The 27,483-nt window shown below is 40.7% G+C and overlaps 1 protein-coding gene across 5 annotated transcripts; it reads left to right on the forward strand.

Moving 5' to 3' along the window:
• The first annotated feature begins 232 nt into the window (after positions 1-232).
• Positions 233-21,545, forward strand: LOC146517905 (ras-related protein Rap-1A-like). Of its 5 annotated transcripts, none has more exons than XM_085160765.1 (8): positions 233-376; positions 7,439-7,527; positions 9,575-9,643; positions 9,957-10,013; positions 11,180-11,320; positions 15,442-15,585; positions 15,897-16,027; positions 20,507-21,545. In XM_085160765.1, the coding sequence occupies exons 2-7, from the start codon at positions 7,471-7,473 to the stop codon at positions 15,984-15,986; spliced, it is 558 nt and encodes a 185-aa protein (XP_085016891.1). In that variant the 5' UTR covers positions 233-376; positions 7,439-7,470; the 3' UTR covers positions 15,987-16,027; positions 20,507-21,545. The 5 variants fall into 5 exon arrangements, with proteins under 5 accessions (XP_085016891.1, XP_085016893.1, XP_085016892.1 ...); XM_085160767.1 differs by having other exon boundaries at positions 271-376; positions 7,434-7,527; XM_085160766.1 differs by lacking the exon at positions 233-376 and adding an exon at positions 388-613 and having other exon boundaries at positions 7,434-7,527.
• Positions 21,546-27,483: the final 5,938 nt, after the last annotated feature.

Consider the following 27,483-nt stretch of genomic DNA (forward strand, 5'->3'; position numbering starts at 1 on the left):
AAGTGTCTTCTTGGGGCTCTTGAGACTTTATTTAGACTTTATCTCATCTATATATATTTTTTTTACATTTGTTTGCATTTTTCACATAACTCACAACCAGAAAGTGCTTGACTTTGAGCACTGCTTAATTTTACAACAAAGGTTATTTGCTATAAAACAGTTATAATGCATGAATCCAGGTTACGTGAGTGTGTTAGTGTTAGTACTTAGCGTTACTGTGCAGTCCGTTATCATGCAAATGACGCGGGGCGCGCGGCCGATGTGTCATGCCCTTTTAAGAAAAATGAGAATCAGCGGGGAGTGACGTCTGCTGCGCGCACGGGCCCGAGGCAAACTGACACTTGCGGAGCGGCGAGGAGACAGCGAGCAAGATACGGTAAGTGCAGAAAGCCAAACTTTACTACGTGCTGAATGCGGTCGAATAATAAGTCATTTGCACGGGACTACGTAGCGCCGACGCTTGCGTGGCCATTAGCGAATTCATCATCACACGCCGTGTGTGTCTGTGTGTGTATGCGTGTGTGTTTTTTCGCCGGATAAAGGAGAGGAATTGCCCGCAAGTACATACCGGAGTGTGCACTCCCATTTTAGTCAAGGCCAGACGGAAGGGCAGGTAACGTTAGCTGTGGCTTTCCCGATAAAATACACTGCAGTGTGGCTTGATTTAGTGCTTGCCACGTCTGGTTTGGTCGGAAATAGTAAGGTAGGGTTGTTTGAGGCGGGTTTCTGACAGGGTGGTTGTGTTTTGATAGTGCGCAGAGGTCGGGAATGTGTCGGCTAGTTAGCTCGCTTGCTAACGAGCCGCAGCTAGCGGTTTGTGAAGTGTCGGCGGCCCGCAGCAGGCAGTTAAAGCTAGCTAGTTAGCGGCATTTTGCTAACAAGCTTGATAACGGGACTTGGGCTAGTTGCTGGTTTGAAACTAGACTGCTTGCGGACACATGCCGGCCTCACTCGCGTGGATTATAGATTATGCCATTTTAAGGGTTTATCTGTAAGCGGGCTTATGATTTGACCAGAATTTGATTAATGTTGCTGGAGCTCATGTTGTAATAATCACACATCGACAGTGTTGTGCTGTGTGGTTTAGTCCGAGCCACAGATTGCAGGGACTTGGCATGACCTGAAGTGATAAGCATATGTCGCTGCCTTAAGCAAATTAGGTAGATTCACAGTGAGATAACCAAAGAGCTCAAATTACTTTCTCTTGTCTGACTCCAAGCTTCGTGACAGCCTATCGCATATTATTTCTGCTTCAGGGGGAGATATGTGAAACAGGAAAGGTGTGTGCCCCATCCTTGAAACTGTAAACACACAGCAGGTCACTTTCCGAGTTAATCGGCCCTTTTTACAAAGAGGCTCACTGTCTCAAGGGTACTTGATTTCACTTTTTCTTTGTTGAAATTACACATTTCCCCGAACCTGACTTTAAAGATGCCATCTATGCCAATAACCCCTACCCTCCCTCTTAGTAAGCAAGCCAGCCTGCTGTCAGGATTCTTGAACAGGAACAGAGACTGGAAGAGGTTATTTTAGTAGGTAGCTACTCCTTTTCCATCCTATCAGCATGAAGCCTTTTTGCGCTTAGGAAAGAGGATGTGGTTACAGGTCAGGGCCCCAGTAACACAGATGCATTCAGCTGACAAGGCTTGTCAGTTACGGGTCTTTGTCATAATTAAGTCACAGAGTTTGTGTGCCTGGCTGCAGTTTTGCTCTGACTCATGGAGACATTTAAGGTTGTAGGAGATAAGAAAAAAAGAGAGTTGCATAACTTGATTATTGGATTATTGGGTTATTTTATGTTATGTTAGTTTTTGTAAGAGAAGAGAGATGGGTGAGTGCAGCTAAAAACTCTTTGACACCTGTCTTTATTTCTTGAATGAAGTTAGTTTAATTGATAACACAAAACTATTTCTTCAGAAAGTATTTTACTCTAGTTACCTGTGAAAACATGGAATTCCCCTTTATTGTAAGTCTTGTGGTAAGCGTTTATTTTACAAGCTTGTAAATTCCTAATTTCCTAGCGAGGTTTGTAATTTGGCAGTAATTACAGACAAGTTTAAGTTGATACACTTCAACTTAATTAGTTACAATTAATTGCCAAGCTACTTATACAGCAGACTTGAAAATCTGTTACAGGTGAAATTTCATGTAAAGACAAACTTAGACCCAACTAAACTAAGATCAAAGGAATGTTTGTAGATATTTTTTTGTCAGCAGCCTCTAAAGTTAGTACTTTTTTTTTTTTCTTATGTGTAGTGAACTGCGGTTTTTAGTCGAGGTAACACACGAGCAAGCACTTTTCAACACATAAAAACACTTACTAGCAGCAACTGTTATCTAAACCACAAATAGATCTTTTTTTTTTTTTTTTTTTTTTTTTTGACAGCGTAGCTCATCAACATGTAGTTTGTCAAGCAAGCGAAAACCCACAAGAGTTGGTATTGTGCTGCTAGCGTAACCAGCGGATGTGTGCATGTTCACCATCCGCACTGGGTGGAGGATACGGAGGGCAGCTGTCAGTCATCCCATCCTGCTGAGTCAGTTTGTGTGACAGCTTCGTTGCTGTGGGATTAATCTCAGTAGACCAGGAAATTGTGGATCCTGGGAGGTTGTACTTTAGCTGAACAGCCTCCTGTTCACTAAATTAAGTTTTGCAGTTTATCCAGACTTGCATTCGCTGCATGCTCTTGCTACCGGCGCCACCTAATCCAATTCCCAGCCTTAGATGGATACATACCTTTGGCTGTAGAGGGTGAGTGATGCAGTGATGTCATAGAGGAGCATGTTTTCTGTGGCATGTGGCCTTCTCCCGCTCCTTATTTGCTGGGGTTACTACAAAAGCAGATTAACAGCAGTGGTGTGTTTGTTTTCTTGGGAATGACAGTGTGTAGTTGAGGGCAGTGGAAAGAGACTGGTTTGGTTTTAAAAGCTGATGTCCTTAAATGGCCCTGTGTGTGTGTTTGCGGGTATTGTGACTGTGTTTGCAGGCTTGTGCTGTGTGTAGTTTCCCTGATATCATGCAGGCAAGGTGTCAGAACGAGAGTATTCTTTTCACTCACTTTGGTTCCTTTTTGCAGAACAGGCTGCAGGTAGCTGCAAGTTCAAGGAAAACTCAAAAAGAAACAAAAATTGTGTTGCTGGCAAATTAAACATGAAGCAGAGTCTCTTTGAGCTGTAATCAATATGTTAATTTGGGGTGTGAAAGATGGCACCAAGTCCAGTGATTCTAGCATCAATTAAGACACTCTGAGCTAAGAAATTTGGTCTGTTTCTCAATACTTTATTAGTAGCAGTATTTACTTTTTTTTAGTGGTTTATTGCTCTTCATTTGTATTTGAGCTTCCGCGTTAGTTCACCAGCACTTTGACTCGTTGTTTTCATACATAGACTGCCATATGAAAATTTGGGAAAGCAATCAGATTTGAGATTTAAGACTTTTTTATATTTATTTTGGCATAAGTGCAACAAAAGGACAACTACTGATGGTGCACGTGCATAAGTAGCAACACAACTGTAAAATTATTAAATAAAAAAAAAATGCGGCACATACATTACTTTACACTAAGATTATTGATATGTTATTGACAGGCTGTGTTCATCAATGTCACGGGTAAAAGCTGTGTTTCAGCTTGTTTGTTTGTGCATGCATGGATGGTTGTGAAGCTCCTGCCTGAAGGTAGGAGCTGAAACAAAAAACTATATCAGTGCTGCCAACAGTGCTAATTGGTGAGAAAGTGCTGGCTGGGTGACTGTCACCTATGTTTAGCAGCTGCAGTAGTTTGTCTGGTACTATTTTCACTGTGAGAATTTCTGTGCGCTAGTCATAATGCTAAAGAAATGTGCTCCCAGTGACAGGTCATGTACATGAGAAACTACCACCAAAGTGGTTTTAGGTTCTTTGCCTGGTGTTCAGGACAGGATTTGTCAGTGTGACAGTATCACAACTCTACAAGAAAAAGCCACAAAACTTTACAGGTGTGTACACGGTTTTCCCCTGGCTAGGAAAACGAGGCATCTTTTATTTGTGGCCATTATTTCAAGATAGAGTAAATTGAAATGTTGAAAAATAATTTTATCAGTATGGCATTGAATAATGGAGAAAACCTTTTGATGGGACACTGCAATATTGTATGCGTGGGGGAAACCCCTGGTCTGACTAAGATCAAAATGAAGGTTAGGTTTGACGGTTATGGTTTGACCTATATAATATTTAGTAAGAGAGGCCCATGAGGTTGCATTTCGTTCTCAGCTGCATGCCTCTGTTCTGTATTATTTTTATTAATTTGAATTTTTTAGAAGTTGGGTGTGGTCTCAGTACTTATTGGCAGTTCAGTTACTTTTATTTCCAGCACATGATGGCCTGTGACTTTTTTTCTTTTTAAATATATATTTGTTTATATGCTGTGGTAAGCACCCATAATTGTAATAAGGGAAACCATATCCTGTCAGATTTGCTTACAGTTAGGTAGGTGATTACAAAACCCCTTTAAATGTCAGTAACATTAAACTTAACTTCTTTCCAGTATCAGAGACACGGTGAAAAACCCTGAAACACGGAGTGTAGAGCTTAATTTCCATTTTGTTCTGAAAATAGCATCACATCTATGTGAAAAAGGGGATATGAGATTGGCACTAATGCTAAACTAGTCCAGTAAATGAAAAGATTATTTTTAACTTGCTGAACAGCAAACTCTTAGAGGAAACAAAATTTTGGCGACATCTCCATCTCTTGTGAAATGAGGAATCTCTCTGCTAACGTCAGAAGTAATTCTTACAGTGCTGAAAACTCCAGATGTACATGACAGATTTGGAGTCTTTTTTTTGTGCTTTTACTTTCTAATTTGACTTTTGTCTCAACCAGCAGTCCTTGTTCTGCTGTGCAGCCTTGGAGTTCTTGGTGTAGTGGCTCTTGGTCCTGTTGTCCCCCTTCTTGTTAGGGGTCCCTCCAGCTTACAGCACCTCTAAAGAGCAGAAAAAGGACTGCTGTCACCAGCTGCAATTCATCAAGGCAGAGTTGGAGTTTTTTGGAGTTTCGGATTGTGGAAAGAGCTTCTCTTTGGAAAGGCAGATGAATGATATTGAACATCAACGTGTTTACCGAGCCAGGCATTGGTGAGACTTGAGACAAGAAGGGCCAAGGCTGGCTAGTTACTAATAACTGATCCTTCGAAATAAGTCTGGACTGGCTCTTATTCTGGTTTATCTTTTTTTTTAGGGCGATCCACACAGACCTAGTTTGGTTGTCATATTTGGCTTTGCACACTTCTTTTTTTTTTGTACATTAGTTAATCTGCCTGGTAGTTTGTGCTGCTTTCTTTCCTATTGTCGTCCTAATTTTTGTTGGCAGACAGTTTGTAGGTACATTCCTCCCAACATTTTCGTATCCTACCCGGTGCTGATAATAACATGTTAAATATCCTTGCTAGGCAGCCTGTTCAAATAAAGAAAACTGTCTTTTTAAACCTTTCTACGCCTTTTTAAAAACATGTAGTTACTTTATTGGTTGAGGAATGGACCCTTAGAAACAATTGCTTCATATGCACAGGCTGCAAACTGAGGTTTGAAATAGTAAAGATGGGAGCTGGAATTTGACTGCACTTTTTTGGAGGAACACTCATCCTCCATAATGACCTTTGAAGCTGGCACATAATAATCTGACTGCCTCTGTCACAGTGCGAGCCTCTGACGTCATCCGTCTTAGCAAGGGTCAGTCCACAGCATTCACAGTGGAATTGTGACGTGCGCATAGCTGACAAGTGAAGTGTAGCCTAAATCTAAGTGTGACATTGTCTGTACCACATTGTATATGTGACACACTGCATGCACTTGACTTTGTGCTTGAATGTTTACATGAGCGTACAGGGGCGCGCGTTTGGATAGCACTCGTGCATCCCTGTTCTTTTTCTTCACCGCCCATTGGCTCCCCTCCCTTAATCACGCAAGGAGAACTTCTCTTTGAGTGCAGAGGATTAGAGAATATGAATTATGCACACTCTGGCATTCATGTCCCACATGGTCCCTGCTTGTGATTGAAGCTGGAGGTCCTTCGTCCTTTGACCACTCCCCCTGAGAGTTTCTTTAGCGTGTGCTATTTAAAAAAAGCAGTGCAGAAGAGGATCATCTGCTTCCAGAGTAGCTGATGATTGGGCTTTTGATGTTTGCAAAAGAGTTGATGATTAATCGAGGCTCTACAGTTGTCCTTGGGACCTAATTTCAGCATGCGCTACTATCTGATTTTTATTTATTTTTTTCGTTACAGCCTTGATGTCAACAAGCGGCACTTTTTAGCCCTTGATCCAAAAGCACTTGGTTCATTAAAACATAAGCTGGCAGTCAGCTGCCGTGTCTTTAAAGAAAACCGATATTAAAATGTTTTAGTGTTCTCTAAATACATCCCTACCACATTTTGTGGTTGTATCAGTAATTTAGAAAATTGTTTACATTTCAAGTTGAATGTCTTCTTTTGACTGCAGCTTTGACAATTACTGGAAAATCTCCTCCTATTTAAAATATTGTTTTTTCTAAACCAGCTTTGTTAATGGGGGTTTAATTTCCTCAACTATAATAGACATGTTTGTGTATAAAATGTTGAGAAGTAACAAAGATTTCAGCCAAATAAGGAACCAGACTTATTGCTTTTAAAGTACACAGAGTTTATTCTTATTGCTGTGCGTAGACACTCATCACAGGCCTGTTCTGAGGCAGGAAAAACCCTGAGATACTGCTTGATATGAAGTTAGATCAGCAGATAAGGAATCAGAAATCCCCACATTGCTTAGCTACATCTAAACCCCTTCTGAGTCTGTAGCCCAGCTTGTAGTGACCCAGTTGGCTACCCAATCTGACTTTACGCCACAGTGTGTGCCAGTGATTCGTAACCTCCTTGTTTCTTAAAGGGATATTTTTACTTCACAATTTCCTTCCATCACATTTTCCACTTCCCTCAGCTGTTTTCTGTCATAAGCGAAGGAGACCGCCACCATATTGCTGTTTTATAAAACCAAAAATTGACTCAGTGACTAACAAATCTGTAAGCAGGGTGTGTTTTGGTGTGTGAAAGCCAAATGATTGTGTCATTACGAGGAATATCTGCCAGATCAATGTATCATCTCCTCTCTCCTTCAGTTCCCCCCTACACATACACATCACAGCTGGTTTTTGTTAGAGAGGGGTCACATACTCTTCACCTCCTCCACCCTGAAGCAGCTCCACTTATGGGTGTTCCCTCCATTGTTGTCCTGCTTCTCCTCTATATCCTCCAGGAATGACTAGAATCCTTTCTTTCTGGAGTGGGAAAAACTCAAAGACCAGACAGGAAAAAAAATCGCTTTGATTTGCCTGAAAAGAGATTTATTTTTTGCTTTTTCCCCACTGTTTTTTCACACCTTTGCTCATTTTGTTTGTCCAATTTTTACTTTTCCCTGTTTGTCCAGTGCAGACTGTTGGGCTGTCCAGTGAAGCAATCCCGCCATGCGTGAATACAAGCTAGTGGTGTTAGGCTCTGGAGGTGTGGGCAAGTCTGCTTTGGTGAGTATGGCCTTTCAAACCTCTTCCTGCAGCTCCTGCCTCTATTACTCCTGCCATGTGTTCCCTAAAGACTTTGTAGATAATTGTCAATAAAACAGCAAGAGGCTTTGCTAGCTTTTGAAGGAAAGCATGCGGTAAAACATTTTTAATTATGGAGGTTTATAGAGCACAGATGAAACTGTCTTTTGACTGTTTTAATTTTCCTAAAGGATTTATTGAGAACATGCTTGTTTGCTGACAAGGGTTTAATCTATCTCCAAGGCCTGTGTTATTGAAACTAGCTGCCTGTATACATATAATACATATAATAGTTTTATTGTTAGGGTTTTTGAAACGTTCAAAGCGTGCCAGTCCTAAACTCATCTGTGTTTATATGTATAGACATCGTAATCTGGTTTTTTTTACTTTTCTTAAGGTTGATAGAGAACAGAACCAGAGCAGTGATGTATTTTATTGTCAGGGGACCTCAGATGCCTGTGAAATGTGTCATATGCTTTGCTCAGCTAATTTCAACCAGGTGTCAGATTAATCCCTCAAACGGGCAGGATTAAGATGTTATCAGGTGAACTTGGTCTACCCCACTAATGTAAATCTGCCGCTCAGCACAGCGCTTTTAACACAATCCAAAATTGGACATTGCTGTTTATTTGGAGAGTGACACATTACTCATAATTTAGGCTCTATGTACCATGAGATTTGAAATAAAGCAACTGATATGCTGATTGAAGATCAGAAATATTGGCATTATAACCATTTTTATGCACAGGCCTAACATGTACTTGGAAAAACTAATATAATTATATATAAAACGTTCATTTTTAATACTGCCCAAGTCTGGAAGCCATGCACATCACCACAGATGGCTTTTCTTCTTTGTGATGCTTTGCCAGGCCTTTGGTGCAGCTGACTGTAGTTGTTTGTTTGTGGGGCTTTCTGCCTTTAGTTGTCTTCATGTAAATTCCTTTCTTGATTGAGATCAGCTGATTACCTTGACCATTGGAGAATATTTCTGTGTTTCTTTTTGTTTTGTTTTTTTAACCTCCAAAACTTCTGGGTTGGGTTTGCAGTGTGGTTAAGATTTCTGGCCATCTGTACTCTGAAACACTGGCCTGTCAATGATCTGAGCTGACAGTATATTCCTATATGCTTCAGAGTTAGCTGCCTCTGTCTTTTGTCACATCACTGGTAAATGGTGAGTGCTATTGGAAGCTACCCATCCTAATGCAGTCCTACTGACATCTGCATGTTTTTGCAGATGGAGATGTGTGCCTCATTCCAAGCCTTCTCCATATTTATTTCTTCACATTATTCTCTTACTGAATGATTCACTTCATTGGTCTAAAAAATGCTGTTTCCACACTGAACTGGCACCTCTGCATTTCTAGGTCTAATCTGGCCTAAACTACTGGATACTATATTCAACATTTTTGAGGCTAAATTGTTTTTACCTTGTGGCGAACCCTCTGTTTGCTGTCTTGAAGTCTTTTCATTGTGGTAGACTTGGATAATAGACATCTAGAAGAGTTTTAGTACATCCAGCCAAGTGAAGAAAGGGATTGTTTACCATGAAAAGGATCCTGTCATCCACTATTGTTTTATGTGAACGTGCAGGCCGTTTTTTTTTTGTTTTTTTTTTTTAAATTCAAGTAGCAAAGTGTTGATTTGGCCACTCTATTTCTTTTGCGCCACTCAATTTTGCTTGCATTGAAAACTCTTAACTCTCTGCATCTTCTGGGTTCACAGCATTGGTAAACAAGTGCAAATCCTAAACTCGGGATCAGCACTTGTACTTTCTACATTTTACTATTCTAACTTCAATATTTTTTGATAAATAAAAAAGGTCAGAGTTCAAACACATGCAGATTTAGAAGTGTGCTAGTAGAATAATTATGTTGTGCTTTTGGTCACAGCTGGGCTTCACGAACATCCTCATTCCTGTCTAGTTGTGATGATCATAGGTGGACAAAGCGTTAGACGATATGGCACTTTTGCTGCATGTGCTACTCCAGCAGTTTGATGTTGGCTTTCTGTGTGTCTCCCCTTACAGACAGTTCAGTTTGTACAAGGAATCTTTGTGGAAAAATATGACCCTACAATAGAAGACTCATACAGAAAGGTGAGTGTCCTGTGAGAGGCAGAGTGCTGGCTTGAAATGAGCTGATTGTTACCAGCTGCTCCTCAGGTTCACATATTATTGTGCTCGGAAATTTTCTCATTCAACTGCTTCTACTCTGTTACCCTGTCATTCCTAGTTTTCATTCTTTATATTTTCTTGTGACTTCATACTACTGGTGTGGTTGCTTTCATGTTTCCCCTCAGTGTTAGCTGTCTCTTTCAGTCTTCAGTGTATGACCTATAAATATAACCTATGAATTTTGTTTGCTCAGTGACCTGAAATTAAAGATGCTCTTACATGTGTTTTCTTACAGCAAGTGGAGGTAGATGGACAGCAATGTATGCTTGAAATTCTTGACACAGCCGGCACAGTAAGTAAACTCACTGCCACTGAAATCTTCAAATGCTCAGCTTTGCTGGGCATATGCACTCCTGAATATATTTTAGTAAATCTAGAGGCGTTTTAGATCGGAGAATCCGTTAGGTAGTGTTTGGTAATTTGGCCTCTAGGGAAAACAGCCTTATTTATTAATTAATTAATTAATTTATTTATTTATTTATTTATTTAAAGCTAAATTGTAGTCAGAAAGCAGTCGATTCTCTCTGCACACACTGTTTACCTGCATTCGTCCGTGACCTGCTCAGATGCTATTAGTCAATGCTACTCGGGCTCAATCTGGAGGAAAAGAAACAGACTCCTGGTACCGGAAATCTTTTTCCTCGCCTGCAGTTTTTACATATTCATAAATGATATTTGACACAAGATGTGACGGTCTGCCACACTGTGAAACATTAAAACAAGTTGTATTTCACAGATACGTTGGGCAATGAGATCTTTAGTAGCTGAAATGACATCCAGTTATGAGCTGACACTGTGATGCCTTTTTATGGTGTATCTATGATTGTCTTAGGGTATTTTGTACACCAGTCTAACATTAGTCTTATTCTGCCCCCCCACTGGTGTCCTCGTGCAAGAAAATCTCTGAAACATTTGTCTGTGTGGGAACTGGCGACTGAGAAACACATCATCTCTTATCCTAGAGATGTGCAGAAACTGTTTTAAGTGTGCGTTTGTCTGTAACAGACCCACGTTGCATTGCACTGTGTGTGTCTTTGCTGAAAAACCTGACAGACATCCAAGAATTGTAATCCTGCACAATACTGTTTCTTTATCCACTGGGATTTCAACCAATCCACTGTGATTATTCAGTTGATAATAAAATGGTGTTCAGTTTCATCGACGTACACTGGCCCGAAATTGCTTATTTTCTTTTTTTTTTCTGTTTTAATTCTGACAAATAGACCAGTCAAAACAAAAGGGACAATCTAGAGCCAACACATCTATGCTTGACAAATGATTTAATGATTATTTAGACTTAACCATCCAGTAAAGTTTGTAATCTTCTCACAGATATGCAATGTAATCGTCAAACTGGTGCAGCGAACAAAAGAGTAAAAAAAGAAAAAACGATAAGTAAAAGTTGGAAGCTGTATGACAGCGCTCATAGCCTCTCCATCTATTTTTCCCCTTGTGTAGGAACAGTTCACAGCTATGAGGGACTTGTACATGAAGAATGGCCAAGGCTTTGCCCTGGTATACTCCATCACAGCACAGTCCACCTTCAACGACCTCCAAGACCTGAGAGAACAGATTCTACGAGTAAAGGACACAGAGGATGTAAGTATACTGTATACTGGCATAAACATACAAGCGTTTTATCATTTTATCAGTTTGTTGCTAAACTTTTCTTTAATCACGTAGGCTGTAGAAAGCAGAGTAGTGGCAACGAGTACAGTTAGACCTAAACGCCCTGTGTCCGTGGGCTCAGCCGCCTACATTTTTCAGGGGCCTGATCAGACTGTTGCTATAGATACCATTCAACACTATAATCACTCTGTGTTATGCAATTAATTGCAGATTTGTATTATCTGAACATAACACAATCAGTGTCACGGTATTATGTTTATAGAGTATAAACGGTGGCAAACTTGTGTACTCTGCATAACTGAGCACTGATTAATATTAACGTTGTGTGTGTGTGTGTGTGTATGTCCCTGCGGTTTCATCAGTGTTTGTTGTAGACACCGAGCACTCGTGCTCACTAGGTTGAGGAGAAAAGTAGGGGAATATCTTGGATGTTAAACCCTGAGTCTTGTGGGGATTTTTCTGTATACTGCGTGGTTTTCTCCATCAGGCCTGCCTCACATCGACGCTGCAAATAAGAGCATGTGTCATCTCCTTATTTTCCAAGCTTGTTGTTTGTCACCAGCACATTTCCAGTTTTCTATATATCTGCTAAATTGTGGGACTGCTGGAGCGAGTAAGCCCTCTATCCCCTCTCTGGTCGAGTCGATAGTGCGTCAGCAGGATCTAAGATGCCCTTTTTTGGTGATCTCTTGAGGGAATGAATGTTACCATAACCCACCCTCTTGGTTTTGCTTCCTTATGTCTGTCTGTTCCCTGTCAGCCATCTGCAAAGCCTCTCTCTAGCCTGGAGCAGAATACCTCTCTTTTCTCTTTTTCTTGCTCCCCTTACTCTATATTTGTGCAATTATTGTGCTGCTTTTATTTGAACTGGCCTTTTCAGCTTCTGTTGCATTCTTCCCCCCCTCTGTTTGATGGCCAGCCTCGTGGTGTTGATGTGGTCTGGCACTCTATGTGGGTGATTGGACTGTCAGGCATGAAGTGCAAGGAGAGCCTCAGCTCATCAAAAACTGGGTTGTGAGACTGTGGTTCTTCATTAGGCTCTCCATGGTTTGGGAGCTGAGGTTAGCCTCAGGCTAACAGATGGATTGCAGGACCAGTGGCTTCTCGACACGCAAGGAAAGAGTTGATGTTTCTTTTCTTCTGGAAATCTGTTCCCTTTGACAACATCTTTCAGTTTAAACAGTTCAGCTTATCTGGCTATTATAGCCACTCTGCCAGCTATCAGTCCACTGGTCATTTGTGCCCTTACCTTCGATAGCCGTGATATCTGTTTATCCTTTTTTGCCCCTTGCAAGAATGAACCAAAGGAAATGCTGGGCATGTTTTCCCTTTTTCTTCCAAGAAGGCAGATTTCTTAGTTTGAGAAATCTTTCAAGTGACTGCAGAGCTAAAGCAGAAACCGTTGATGCTGCTACAGCTGTTCTTGTTCTCAGCTCTGACATGCACCATTTACTGCAAAGCGGGTATAATGTACAGATGCACCTAATATCACCAGGCTCAATTAAAAGGGCTTTTAATGGTTGTACATTCATTGAACACAGTAGGGTCAAATTCCATCTCTTTAGAAGAGCCATTAGTGGCAAAAATAAAGTAAGTGAGCAGACACTAGTGAATTAAAAGCTCACTTCCTTCATTTCCTTTCACGCTTCTTATGTAAGAGAGGTCTTATGACTTCTCCGGGCCACCTCACTCTCTCTTCCCGTGTGACTAGGATGGTAGTAATGCCTGAATCCAATGCTTGTGACTCACTGCTCCATTTTAAAGAACTAACTTCATTCATTTTTGTCGTTTTGTACCCGCCTGTTCACCGTTACCCACAATCCAATCTTCGGCGTGCCATTGTTGGCGGGATACGACCTGTCTGTAGCATGTTGATAAAGTCTGAACAGATTCTCTGTGGCTTGTGTGGATTCTTCACGTAGGCTAATGCTGCCTTGTGTTCTGCTGACGCTGAACATTTTTTTCCTTTTTCCCTGCATACCTCCATTCTTTCAGCCATCTCACCATTCTTTTTATCCCAGCTTGACTCAAGAGTTTATGTTAGGAGGGCATACCACTGGTTCTCCCGGGACCCGTGGGAGAAGTGTCATTCAGCAGTTCAGCTTGAGGATTTGTTTAGATATCAAACATCAACCACCAACCTCTGTGGGGTTAATCTAAACATCTCAGTTTCCTGTCGTCTGCCCCGTAGAAAGGGCACAAAATACTCACCCTATATCTTACTTTGTCTCAAGAAGCCTGACGGTAGTGCTCCAACAGCAACCTCTGAAAAGAAAACTTACTGGGGGGGAAAGAGTATGGACAAGTGAGCACATGTCAGGATACTGGTATTTTCCTTAAAAATATGTAGATTTTCCACATCCACAAGACATGTCTGGGGGGCATTTGTAGGTCCTCAGAAGAGAGTGAAAGCAGGATTTCCCATGCATAAATTTATTTAGTGCCACAAATAGACTTCCCTGGCCGATATATTATTGGTGCCTCTTTTGTTGCATGCAGAATTTTTCCATCAGTTGATTCCTAAGCTGTATCACAAACACAGATATCCCGTGAACGAACCCTGTGACAACATCTTAAAGTCTTCCTCACATCTGAGACGTTTTCTAACATCATACAGTTTTACAGTGATTAGTTTATTAAGCCAAGTTTCAATGTGGAAATGCAGCCCAGGCTGAATGAACACATCCACACACAGACTCTCTGTGTCATATAATTCCAGAGAGCAGCTGGAGCATGGAATCCAGCTGAAACATTTGAAAATATTCAGGAAGGAAAGCGATGTTATCCCGGCTGGGCGGGGCTGTCATAACTTCCTCCGGGCCAGCATTCTCCCTAGATAGCCGGGCAGGAAACAGCAGGCAGGATGAGACGCATCCCGACACCCTGACTGCCCAGCTCTGCCTACTTTGACAGTTGAGGCTGAAGTTTTGCCCAGAATACTCTGTCCTCCTCAGGCTTTCTTTTTTCTGTTTTCTTTTCTTTTTGAGGGGACCTTTGGTTATTAAAACATTTGAGAGAACAAAAGAAGCAGCATTGCTGGTTTTAGGAGGTTCCAAAACCGGCTGCACTTAATCTCAGTGACTGTCCCCTCAGCTTTGCTTTTAATTTATTTCCCTTTTAAAGAAACAAAAGTTAAAAATAAACCACCTTCCTCGTCAGTTCCTATTGATTCTTTAATCTCTCTGGACACAGTTGTGTAACCTAAATGATTTTCTTTACTTTCCCACCGGGAAGGAGATCGTTTTTTTATTGATCATCTTTGTGACCCTCCAATTCAGGCCTGAGAGAAAAGCACGCTCATTGACTGTTAATACTCATCTCTTCAGTCTTTTACTTGGGTTGTACATTTGTTTGCAGATATTGCTTTTTCACTACCTTTCACTCCAAGAGATTTAACCCCTTTGTTTATATGTGTGTGGCTGGTGTGTTCAATAAAAAAGCCTGGGCCTTTATACTGTTACTGTTCCCTGAGGTAGAGTTAAAGGGTGACAAATGGATTAAAACAATCTTGGTAATGTTTTTCTAACATTCCCAGCTGCACCTCCAAAGAAGGGTCCTTGTTCACTGCAAGATGGCATTTAAAGAGTTATGATTAAGTTTACAAAAAGTAGAGTACAGCATTTAAAGTCTAAAAGAAAAGTTACTGAAGCCTTTTAATGCAAACGTGTTTATAGGAAACACGTTTGCTTTTCTCCTATATCTAATTTCCTCTCTGTAGGGGGAAAAATGGCAAAAAGGTATGAACGAAGAAGTTATACAAAGTCAAAAGTAAAAGGAAGGTTCTTCTCTTGTATCCTTGATACTTGTATCCTGTATACTTCTAATTTATCTGTGTTGGATGTGAACCTGGACTATAGCTTCAGCTGTGAATAATACAAATTGTAGGATTTATACTAAATCCTAAAACAGCCTGCTGACAGAGTGGAGTCTAGGTTGTAAGGACAAATGGATTTAGAGGAATCTGAACAGTTTTTGTGAATAAAATGTTGAGTTTTACATTAAAAATGCACGAACAAGGAATATGTGACCAGACAATGGGGGATAAATCATGTGGGCACAAACAGAACCTGCTTGCTCTTACCTGTCCTCAGGTGCCGATGATCCTTGTAGGGAACAAGTGCGACCTGGAGGATGAGCGTGTGGTGGGGAAGGAGCAGGGCCAGAACCTGGCCAGACAGTGGAACCACTGTGCCTTTTTAGAGTCCTCTGCTAAGTCAAAGATCAACGTCCTTGATGTGAGTACAAACGTCCCCTCCAAAAATGCAACTCTATATATTTTTCAGTCTCAGTCCCAGTTGGATGTGTGTACTGCAATCATCAGTAGAATTGTATTTATTTAAGATATATAATTAAGGTTTCTCTGACATGTAGGTAATAATGAGCTCAGATGGATTATACTTCATTCTCTGGGCTACATCCTGTTAAACCTTCTGTCTGCAAACTGTCACACAAATCCATTTAGTGACGAGGCTATGTGTGGGTACTAAAAAGTAAAAGGTTTAGCGCTTTATTAACATTTTATCTGTGCTGTCTCTCTCTCTCTTAGATCTTCTATGACTTGGTCAGACAGATAAATAGGAAAACGCCAGTGGAAAAGAAGAAGGCAAAAAAGAAATCCAACTGTGTCCTGCTTTAAAGACCTTTCTCCCTTCAGCCCCTGCAGCAGCTCTGAGCCAGGTGTGTGTCTACAGTTTCAAAACACATTAGTCTTAAATACCCATGCAGCCGGCATCTTCACAACTTCATGATTCATAGACAAGCTGTCAGATTAATTGTTATGTAATGGCTTTGATCTTCCTGCTGTCTCCGACGGCACTGCATACATCAGTTGTCGTTTTAGTCATGTGGGTTTGTTTGCGTGCGGTTAAGTCTAAACAACTTTAATTTTATAGTCTAAATAAACTGTTCACAGTGATTATTGTACCTGTAGAAACTCAAAACATGCAGTTTAGAGATGGCGCCCTCTCTCCAGGTAGCTGGAGGTATAACTGAGGGTTCAAGTAGAGACAATAGATTACACAATTATAGTGTGTGTATTAGCAAGCAACATGAGGTAATGCCTGACCTGGCTCCCTGTGATTCATTTAACTGGTTACAAGAGAGGTTCTTGGTTTAAAACGGTCTGAAGAGGAACTTTTCAACCTGACAGCAGATACACAACACTGATCTGTCATTAGCTCTCTTACAGTCTACAAACAACTTCACTCGTCATTCATACTGATGACGCATAGGCCCCGTGAATGTCTAGAAATGAAAGCATCCTTGATTTACCCTTCAGACCTGTGAAATGCTTTTTAAATCTTCATTCCTGTTATATGAATGAGTCAGTCTGCGATAACTGGAGATAAATTTCAGACCTCAGCAAGCTGCAGCAGCTCGTTACGTCTGGGAAATCCTGATCTGTCAGCATGTTGTTTCCCAGACGAAGAGCTGCTGCTTTTGAAATCTTTTTCACAGGATTTTCATAAAAAAACATGTTGAGTGGTGTTATGACCCGTCTAGAGCCAGGCAATAACATGAGTGAGGCACCTGCTCCCCCCCCAAAGACCCAAGCAGCCACAGGAAACAAATCCGTTCTTTATAATGCGATTTATTTATAAAGTGGTAAAGAGGGACAACAAAACGGGAGTGTCAACACTTCAGGGTGAACCGAGGCCAAAATAATAAACAAATCTACACAAACCCTGCACCCCTGACCTTACCAAAACAAAGTCAAAAACAAAGACGGAGTCTGACCTCCTTAACTAATTCAAAACAGGAGAAAACTGGTGATCAAAAGAAACGGCAGCTCAACCCTACCCACTCCACTTCCACAACTTTCAAAACAGCACTGCAGCCATTGGCTGCCACAGGTATACTGCTGGGTCATGAGGAGAAACACGAGGACCTCCAGCCTCCTTTTAACAGTGGTAATGAGGAAGTCTGAAAACTGTCGCACTAAGTGCTTATTTCTGTGAGTCCTTCCAAACAGACAATCTTGTCTTAATTTTAGAACGAGCGCAGGCAATAATTAAAGTCAATTCGTCAAAGTCTGGACTGCAACATGAGAGCAGATTGGAGCTGCAAAGCATTTTCTGTAAACACTAATGACATGTTTCCTTGTTTCTTCTACAGTTGTATAAATCTTATATGAGATTTTAATAGATGGCCAGCACATTGAGTAAGCTGTTAGCTACTTGCTTTTGCTTCATCGTTATTCAGAATCTGCAAAAACTACTAATAAAGTAAAACTGCGGTCAGAGAGCAGCCATCCTTTTTGTCATATTGCAGGCATACATCTTCAGTAACCTAAAATAAGTCATAATTTTCATTATGTCCTGATGGAACTGAGCCCATTTAACCCACCTCACACCAGTTTCAGAAGTTTCCACTACATATGTAGAACGTTTGCTTCAGGTGAAACTCAATCTATTCAGTTGAGGAAATCTTGTAAGAACTTAGGATGTGCAGCCACCCTCACATGGAGATTACTGAATTGGGCCTCATTGTTTCCAAACTTTGAAGGTAGTGAAGCGTAAACTGTTCAGAATGCTTCAAACAAGCTAGTTTGCATGATGTGTCATTTGACCTTCTGTCAAAGGCTAAACCTGTTTGCTGAAGTAGCTGTGTGAAAGGTTGAATCTGGATCAGACGCTGTGCAAAGGAGATGTAACTGTTTGCTTTTGTGAATTTGCAAATGATGTAACACTTCGCATGAGCTGTTTGGTCTGTGTTTGCCGACAGCACAGGAGCCTATTTTTGAAGCAGTAAATGCCCAAATGTTGGCCAGCGTTTGGTTTGGGCTCGGGGACTAAATCTGCTGGTGATCTAAGGGCTGCAGGATGGAACATGAGTGGGTTTTAGGACTAAAGCCTGGGTCTCAGTGAAGCTGATGTGTCCTTGAGCAGGACTCTGACCCTTAACAAGTAGACAAATAAGTTCTTCACAGTCGGTCAATACATTTCCCTGTCAGTAATAAAGTGGCATTGCATTTCCACAATAATAAACAGCTGACTTTAATATAATGTCCAAACATGAACTACTTCTCCCGAGTCTGCTTTAATGTTTCCAGATCAGTAATTGGCTATTGTTTTTATAAGTATACTGAACCCACAAATAAGGAGTACACATCCATAAAGCCTACAGATAAATAATAAAGGACTCACAAGCCTATGGGATGTTTTGCCATAAGGATTGGAGCAAAAAACTAATCTAATTGTGAGCAAGAATAAAAAACTTAAACAGTTTATTCGCTGTTAATTGGTGAATGATATTGTGAAAACAATCAAATGTCATTAAAAGAGCAAAATGGAGCTCATATGGCCTCTTTGTTGTTTGAAATTAAAAAGGGTGTAGCTGAACAAGCGACAGTTTGCACAACTTTTTTTCTTCTTCCTCCCTCCAGTGTTTTGGTTAGAGTGCAGTCGCTTTTAAAAGCTCTTACAATCTGTTAGCTGGTATTTTGGGCTCTGTTGTCAGAACAAAACCCCAGTGTTGCCAGACCTGACAGGTTCACACAGCCAACAGAGAGATCTTACGTCTTTAGTTACTGTTAACTTCCAGGGTGGAGGAATAAAACTTTGATTTTGCAGATAAAACTGGATTAGTGAAACAGACAGTGCCATTGTAGCCAGCCCAGACAGCAGGGTCGCTGAACCACCCACTGCGTTCCTCGTCTGAACCCATCTGTGTTGGTCAGTTAGAGCTCCAGTGTGTGAGAGCGGGGGCCTCTGTTAGCATGCCCCAGGGTGGCGTCAGCACTCCCAGCACCCCCCACCTCCACCCTACCCGACTCTCACGCCGGCCAGCCCAATGAACCAGCACTAACGGGATTTCAACCTCGCTGTTCCACTGCTCACAGCCCACCAGCTCATACGCTGCGAGAGGGAGAGAGGGGATACAGTGCCAGCCACAGACAGGACGCAGAGAGTTAATGGGACATGTCAGTTTGTGGCTTCCAGCATGTTGACCTGATGAGCTCATGAACTTTGAGTCTCTGGTTTTATCTGTCACTGTATTCACTGGGAGAGGGATATATTTAGGGAGCTGTTAGCTTGCATGGCCCTAGATTCCAAACACCTTAATGAAATAAAGCTATCATTAATATTCTTGAAGGAGCTCTACTATGTGTCTGAAGAGGTCTGTTAATGAATACTCAGAACTCAGAAACCGAGCAACAACATATGGAAGTTATGAAAGCTAACTGTAAGACTAATAAGAAAAACAAGATTTGCTGTTGCCAGAATGTGATTATAGCAACATGAGTAGACCGCATGAACACTTGAAATAAGAATGGTTACTGCAGGGCATCTGTTATTGCGCTCATTACCAACTTATTGTCACTGCTTCTCTGAAAGGTAGCTTGGCCTGCAAATGAATCACAAGCCTGCTAGTTGCACTTGTAGCATCATGCATATACTCCTATTATGTTATTTATGCTCTGTTCTCATTTTGCTGTTTGTGAGTTGAACACCAGCGGCTCTGTGTTCGCCCAGACAGACCTTCATTTAATTGCAGCAGCTACACTAAGCACAGGGTGAGCATGAGCTAAGAGCTCAGACTGTTAATGGAAAGATGGCACCTGAGCAGTGTTTAAACATCCCAAGCAGAAACTCGGCAGACCTCATCACATGACTTTTGGCACACGGACTGATTGAAGTTTTGCTCAGCTGAGAGAAGCCACAAAATGTTGATCACTCGGCTTCCTAAAGCCTTTGGCACTGAAAGTGCCTCTGAGGAACAGTGCAGGAGTACTTCTCTGTGCTCCCTGTTGGACTGCTGGCTTCACTCTCTGCTCTGAGGTGTGATTTTCCCCCCGAGGCTTTGTGTTAGACATTTGATCTCTTTTCCAAGGTCTGGTTAAGATGCAAGAAAAGCGCTAAGAAGTTTAAGAATGAAAAACTTTGTATTAAGGGTCCAAAAAGCAGGTTATAAGTTTTTTAAATTTTATTTTTAAGCCTTAAAATCCCAGGTTTATACACATCATTCTTGTTATCATTAATGTTTTTACTTTAAAGTGGTATAATATATGCTATATGCCCGTGTATTTTTTTTCTAATGAAATTGCAACACTTGCAATACCGTCCAGCAGCCATTAGAGGGCACTGCCGCCTTAATTTTCTTTCCGAGGGTGGTTTGAGTTGGCTATGGAAGGACTGACAGTGTGCTGTCTTGCAGAAATGCTGTAATGAAGAACTGTTGCCCTGATTGGAACGTGCCAGCATTCCAACAGCCCCGACCCCACCCTTCCTCCATCAGCCATAAACGGTGAATCAGCTGACTGAACTGCTCCTATCAAAGATGAGGATGATCTACACCAGAGAGAATGAAAAGAGAAAGACAGTAAGAGAGAGAAGACTCTGGTCTCTCGCCTCCGAGGACCTTCCTCTGTGTCTCAGTTTGAGTGTGAACGCTGAACGGGAAGCGTCCACCTCTGCACCAACAACAGCACCACAAACTGACGATGTTCTGATTAAAATGCAGCAAAGCCTCTGAAAGTAAAAAAAAAAAAAAAAAAAAAAAAAAAAAAAGTCCACGAGCTGCCTACATGGCCAGCCCCTTATTTTTATTTTTTGACAGCTTAACATAAAGAAATAACAGCATTTAAGAAGGAAAACAAAGTTAGAACTTGGATTCAGTATTTTTCATCTTTTTCAATATTGTATTTGAAAGACATGGAAGTTGACCTCTTTAGTTGTATGATTATAAATATTCTTCAAAAACGAGCATGAAAAAAGCATCAGTTATTACGTGTAGATGTTTTCAAGTGAAATCAAAGTGGAAAAGTGAGAATTTTTTTTTTTTATAGCCATACACCTATTCTCCATGCCTGTCATGTCAGTGATAATAGATCGAGGTCTATGATATGTATTATTATTATTTTTATTACATTTTTTTTTTCTTTGTTCGCCCTCTTGTTCATGGACTTCTCTTCTGCAGATATCTCTCTCTGATGTGACTTAATTTTATACTCAGTCACCGGGATTTCATAGCTCCCATAATATATTCTAATGCCATTTTTCTTTTTGCATAACAATGCTTCAGAAAAAATGGGTCTTTTATAGAAGAAATATGGGGAAAAATAAGGATTGATTTCTATGTCTCTCGAAGCTGAAATATATTATACTAAACCAACTCTAATAATGCTTCTTGTGTTTTTCTGTCAATAATGTTCCAGCTTTTATGGATTATTAAAGTACATTTTAGTACATTTTCATTATACTGGTCAATGTATTTTTGTGAATTAAACTTTTATTCAAAGTGGATTTGACTTATTTGGGATGAAATATGAGATCAAAAGATTTTCTTGTTTTCTGGAATTTCACATTGAACAAAAATGGGAATTGTATGGGAATGTAATGTTGCTGGGAATCAGTTACCCAGTGATTTTGAATGGAGAGACTGTTCAGCGCACTGTTATTCCACATGCTTTGCTGTACTCTCGATGGCCATTAGGTGTCAGTATATGAACAAGAATAATACATGGACACGCTACCTCCTAGAAGCTCTCACAGTAAACCAATGCAAAGCCAGCAGTTCATTTTTAACGTATAATGCTGCTTTTAATCGGATAATGAAACTGCACACAGTGCATCTTCAACATCCTGCTTCACACCAAACACTGTGAGCATCCGGGAAGGAAAAGGGGGATTTTTCACACCTTGTACTCTGAGCCTGCTTTTTAATCCCACTTTCTCACCTGAAAGACGGGATTTTCTGTAATCTCTTCTCTCTGATTTCCAGAGCAAAGGAAAGAGTAGAGATATAAATACAACAAACGATGAAAGGTTAAACCGTGCATTGCGTGAAGGTGAAGCAGCATACATGTGGGTTTTTCTAACCTCAAGAAAATAAGTGCGTGCTTGTACTCTTTTGTAATGCTAAGTCATGATTAAATAGTTAACATATAAAATTACAGCCTGACCTGTTTTAACCACAACATGCAACTGTAATCATAATTTTTCAACCATATATATATATATATATATAAAAAATACAGTATACTTATTTTGACCTATTTTTATATTTGGTCTTTACTTGAGTTACTTTAACTCTCTTCACTATAAGGCCACCGCCCCATTGTTTGATTGGTTGGCCCTCTTAAACAGAAGGCTTGAACATCAGGTGTGTCGGCCATCTGTGCGCACACCACACTGTATTAAGTTCAACTCCTCTTCGACCAAGCACTTAGAGCAGTCTTAATGTTGGGCTTTTGGTTCAGATTTGTCATGTTTAATATAAACATCCATTCACTTATAACAGAGGAATGAGGAAAACCAAATAGCATATGATTTCTTAATTATCCTGTAGTGAAAATAGTTGATAAACTAATTTGGTTAGCATTGACTGTGGTACAGTGATTTCTTTCTCCTTAGGCAGATTCTTCATATTAAATGCTTGACAAGTCAACAAGAAGCAGCCAGCCTGCTATTAGTGCAAGTCTCCTTCAAGTTTTTCTTGTAGGAGGGAGGGAAAAAAAATGCTGCATCATCTAAGCTCCTTATGCCTCCGAGGGGGATGTCTGTGTCACGCAGAGGAGGATGCTAAAAATCTGCTGGTGAGGACGGTGGTGAAAGGATCAGAGCGTATGACTCACTTCTTCTTGTTTTTGACTCTTATCACCAACACCCCAGCCTTCATCAGGCTCCTAATCCCTTTAGCGGCTGAGAAGCGGAGTAATATCAAAAAAACACTTTTGCATTCATTACACTCTTATTGAAAGAATGCACGCTGCCATCCGCCTGACTCTAAACTCTGAGCTTCCTTCAGCTTCTCCGACTCCCCTCGGAAAAGTAAGAAAGACTCTTTGGTACCAAGTGGGCTTGAGTAAAATCAAAGCACACCGATGCAAAATGTGATCGTCCTCAAAATGTATTACTTTCAGAACCTGGATCAAACGTGGTAACACATCAGTCATTTCATTTAATCTTTGTTCTTTGTAGTGTGAGCCACGTGAAGGCTGTACAAAGTGCATTATCTGCTTATGAAACCAGTTGTACCTGCACTTTTATCCTAGAAGGCAACAACATGGACAACATGCATACAGAGTATAAAAACACTGAAATAGAAATGTTGGAATGTCCTTATTCAACTGAAAAGAACAGCTTTAAAGGTCCTTTAAAGGCGTTAACACGATGCTGACCGCTTTAAATGAGTCAATGTACGTTTGGCCAATCGGCTGGCACGATTCCTGGCACTGCTCTAATATTTCCTTTAAACAGTGCTGCATTTGTAAAGCAACGCTTGATGACATTTTCTGCAGCATATTGTTGACCGTCGTCGTTTGACTGAAATGATCAGAGTCATTAGTGTCGTCCTTTCACTCCAGTATCATCTCCTGGAGGTCCAAGTTTGCATTTACTGGATGAAGTATGTCAATATGTAGCCTACTTTAGAGATACGCTGAAAGCTTTTAGACATGCACACTCGTCGGATTCTCCCCCATTTTATTATTCGTGTTATTTTTACATCAGGTTGAGTTTTTAAATGACGTTATTCCAATAACCATTGACCTTTTTCCACATTTGAGATTTGACTTTTCACAGTAGGGAAAGCCCAGGTAAAATTAGCAATGGCCCTGCAAGCATGACCTCCTGTACCTGTACTGTGAATGAGGGCAGTTTGGCATGTAAAGACATCTGCGCTGAATAAGATGCAATTGTGGGGGTTTCCATTTTGATAAAAGGTTTAGTGTTTCAGCAAATCTCATGTAAACTACCCCAAATAAAAGGAAATAAAGCTATAATTGAGTTAAAAAATCCTCCACTTTTGACTGGATTAAGCAAATAGAGGCAATTCTAGCCTAAGCAGTTCTAGCCTTCTGCACTTATTTACCAAATACTTGCATGCTGTACATTTATCCTCGGGTGGGTAATGTTTGCAACACTTTGTGTGTTAATGTTTTAAGTCAGCAGTGTTGGGGAGTAACGGAATACATGTACCGCCGTTACGTATTTAAAATACAAAATATGAGTAACTGTATTCCGTTACAATTACCGTTTAAAAAGGTGGTATTTAGAATACAGTTACTTTGTTGAAATAAATGGATTACACGGCGGTACTTCCCTGTTTCATATTGTCGCGGGTCAGGACTGTTTGGGTTTTGTTTGACAGCTACGTTCTGTTGTTCCAGGCGGCAGCGTTACGGTTGCCATGGCTACAGGGTGACGCTCTCTCTCTGTGTGTTTCCTGGGTGAGAGAGCGCCTGTTGTTGTTGTGCTAAGCTAATAGGCAGAATGCTACAGGTATAGCTCTAAAGAATGTAGCATCATAGGCAGTGTAGTCCGTGCTGCAGGGAGAATGGACTGCCATACACGTTATGTGTCTGTGAGCGAGGGAGGGAGAAAAAGGAAAAGTACGAGCTGTCATCGAGCAAAAACGGGAGCTGGAAGCATGTAAATGTAATAATAACCACTGCAGCCAAGAAGAGAGCCTGACGAGCCCAGTTGTAAGTAAGCTATTAAGACTCGACTGTACACCGTGTTCGTGTTTTCTCCAAAAACAATAAGTTCCGTTGGAGCAGCCTTTCAACGCCTCTCTCTGTCTCTCGCTAGCAAAGTTGACCCAGACAACAAAGTAAAGCTAGTTTTCGGCTACTAGCCCGACACAGAACCCACCGTATTAGCCAGAGGTCCCTTTACTACGGTTCGGAGCCGCGGACCTTTAGTAACAGTAATAAATCACAGCAATAGTACATTCATGTAGTTGTAAACAGCATGATAATATATTAAGTAATCCAAAGTATTCAGAATACGTTACTCTCATTGAGTAACGTAACGGAATACGTTACAGAATACATTTTAGGGCATGTATTCTGTAATCTGTAATGGAATACATTTTAAAAGTAACCTTCCCAACACTGTAAGTCAGACATACCAAACAGAGAGTCCCACATTATCCTACATAAGCATGATCTTCTCCTACGTTTTACTGGAATCTCGTCACTAATGTATGCACACATATTTATTTAGAGGGGAAATCTTTCTAGCTGCCAACAACAAACAGGTTTGGATGAATTCTTAAAGGGGGACTCCAAACAAAAGCAAGCTCTCATCCACTCAAGGTCCCTGAACCCATTATAAAAGATTATATATTTATTCAGTCGTGTCATCCCTCAGCACCGTATCCCCCACGCATGCACACAACACACACGCTCTTCCTTTCCCCTTGCCAGATCAATTAACAGATTAGTGGTTGTGTGTGATAGATTGAAGGCGCGAGTCCAGGATATCGTCTCTGTCTAATGCATTTTCTGTAGAGAGAGTGAGCATGAGCTTTACTCTCGGGGGAATATCGACAGGTTGGAGTGCAAGGTTATGTCTGCCCTCCAAGGATTCATCATCTGCCATTTCCTGTCTGTAATATATTTATTTTGATAATGCATATTGATGCTGTTCTGATGTTCAGATAATTCTCTTATATGCCACACGATTTATTGAGAATAAGCCCTTTTCTAGCTGTTTTTTTTTTAAATTGTAAGGTTTATTATTTTTGCAATGATGCACACAAAAGATTATGCAGAAAACTCATAATTTTTTTGGCGATTATACTTCAGTTGGTTTGCTTCATTCCCTTCCACGCACTGTTAAATGTATAATATTTTCATTAGCATGGGCAGTCTGCCTGACTGTGATTGCAATCACACGGTTTTGTAATTAAATTGAAGGCCTCCAGTTGTCATTATCAGCAGCGCCTAATTGAAATGGATGGTGTTTTTCCCAGTGATGTACCTGTGTGTTTACATAAGAAACAAGAGGCCATGTTTTTACACTGAATTCCTCGTGTATTTACACAGGCAGCCGTGCAGCACAGTCACTGTCTTTGTTTACACACATGCTCACAAAAAAATACAGCAGTATATATTTAGCAGCTTTGTGGTATGACTGTTTTGACAGAAGTTTGCCTCTTTTTATTTTGATGCTACTTTTAGCAGATCACTGGGATTAGTGTAGGGACTCTGATGACAGACAGATGGCTGGATTAGTTGACGGCAAAAATCCAGCACCCTGAATATTTTATTTAATATTCACATCATCAAAGTAAAAGGCTGAAAGTTTAAAAAAAAAAGTCCCACATAATATATCCATCCTCTTCTACTCTCGCGGGGGGCGGAGCCTATCCCATCTGCCTTTGGGCGAGAGGCAGGGTACACCCAGGACAGGTCACCAGTCTGTCGCAGGTCTAACACATAGACACAGACAACCATTTGCAGTCACATTCACAACTATGGGCTTACCAAGTTACCAGTTAACCTACCCCCACTAACTACATGTCTTTGGACTGTGGGAGGAAGCCAGAGTAGTGGGAGAGAACCATGCAGACACGGGGAGAACATGCAAACTCCACACAGAAAGACCCTGGCCATGTTTTACAGATGAATTGCGCCTCTCTCCTGACCTTCTCTACATATTATACATATACATATACATATTGATGATGATTTGAACCAAAAATGTTCAATTTAGGTTCTGTAAGACCTGTTATCACTGATTTTAAGTCCAGTTTTTGTATAATTTATAATTTGACTTCTTTCACTGACACCATCCTTGAGGAGCCTTTGTCGAACCGTAGACCTGTGTGAGGTTTTTGCAGTTTTTTTCTTATTTCTTTAAGACCTTCAGATAGTGTTCATCTGCTGTTTTTCAGGCCTGCCACTTGTGCACACCACGCTGAAATATGTAATGTTTTTGACTAACAACTCTTTAGGAATCTTATTGTTGGTTCAAAAATGTTATCTTATGCCTGAGAAACTGTGACTTTGACATTTTTCATAGATTTACCCAAAGAAATGGGAACAAAATGTATTATTGTGACAAGCTGCGGGTAAAAAAGGCCTAAAGATGCCATTTAAAATTGGTTCTTTGCTAAGTTATCTGTTGTGTATAGTACCAACATTGGTGCATCCCTTGAATGATTCATAGGTGAGTGAGTTAGTTACAGTAAGTAGTTTAAATAACAAAAAATAATCCTCTTAAAATGGTCAGATACAAAGACTGGAATGAAAGTGAGTGAAAAAGCAGCCGATGCACAAAGAAAAACTTGTAAAAGAGCTTCAGAAAGCCTTGGAAACAAAATATATATGAATATGTGGTTTGTATATCAGAAATTCTCCTCCTGGTCCAGTACCTAAAGTGTATTCTGATCCATGACCTGAG

The sequence above is a fragment of the Neolamprologus multifasciatus genome, chromosome 5, assembly GCF_963576455.1.
Source record: "Neolamprologus multifasciatus chromosome 5, fNeoMul1.2, whole genome shotgun sequence".
In the NCBI taxonomy this organism is placed as follows: domain Eukaryota; kingdom Metazoa; phylum Chordata; class Actinopteri; order Cichliformes; family Cichlidae; genus Neolamprologus; species Neolamprologus multifasciatus.

Bases quoted from the DNA above. Each gene is read 5' to 3' on its own strand.
- LOC146517905 (XM_085160765.1), top strand. From the start codon at position 7,471: ATGCGTGAATACAAGCTAGTGGTGTTAGGCTCTGGAGGTGTGGGCAAG. The intron at 7,528-9,574 runs GTGAGTATGGCC...CTCCCCTTACAG, and splicing joins GTGTGGGCAAGTCTGCTTTG to ACAGTTCAGTTTGTACAAGG. The intron at 10,014-11,179 runs GTAAGTAAACTC...CCCCTTGTGTAG, and splicing joins TTCTTGACACAGCCGGCACA to GAACAGTTCACAGCTATGAG.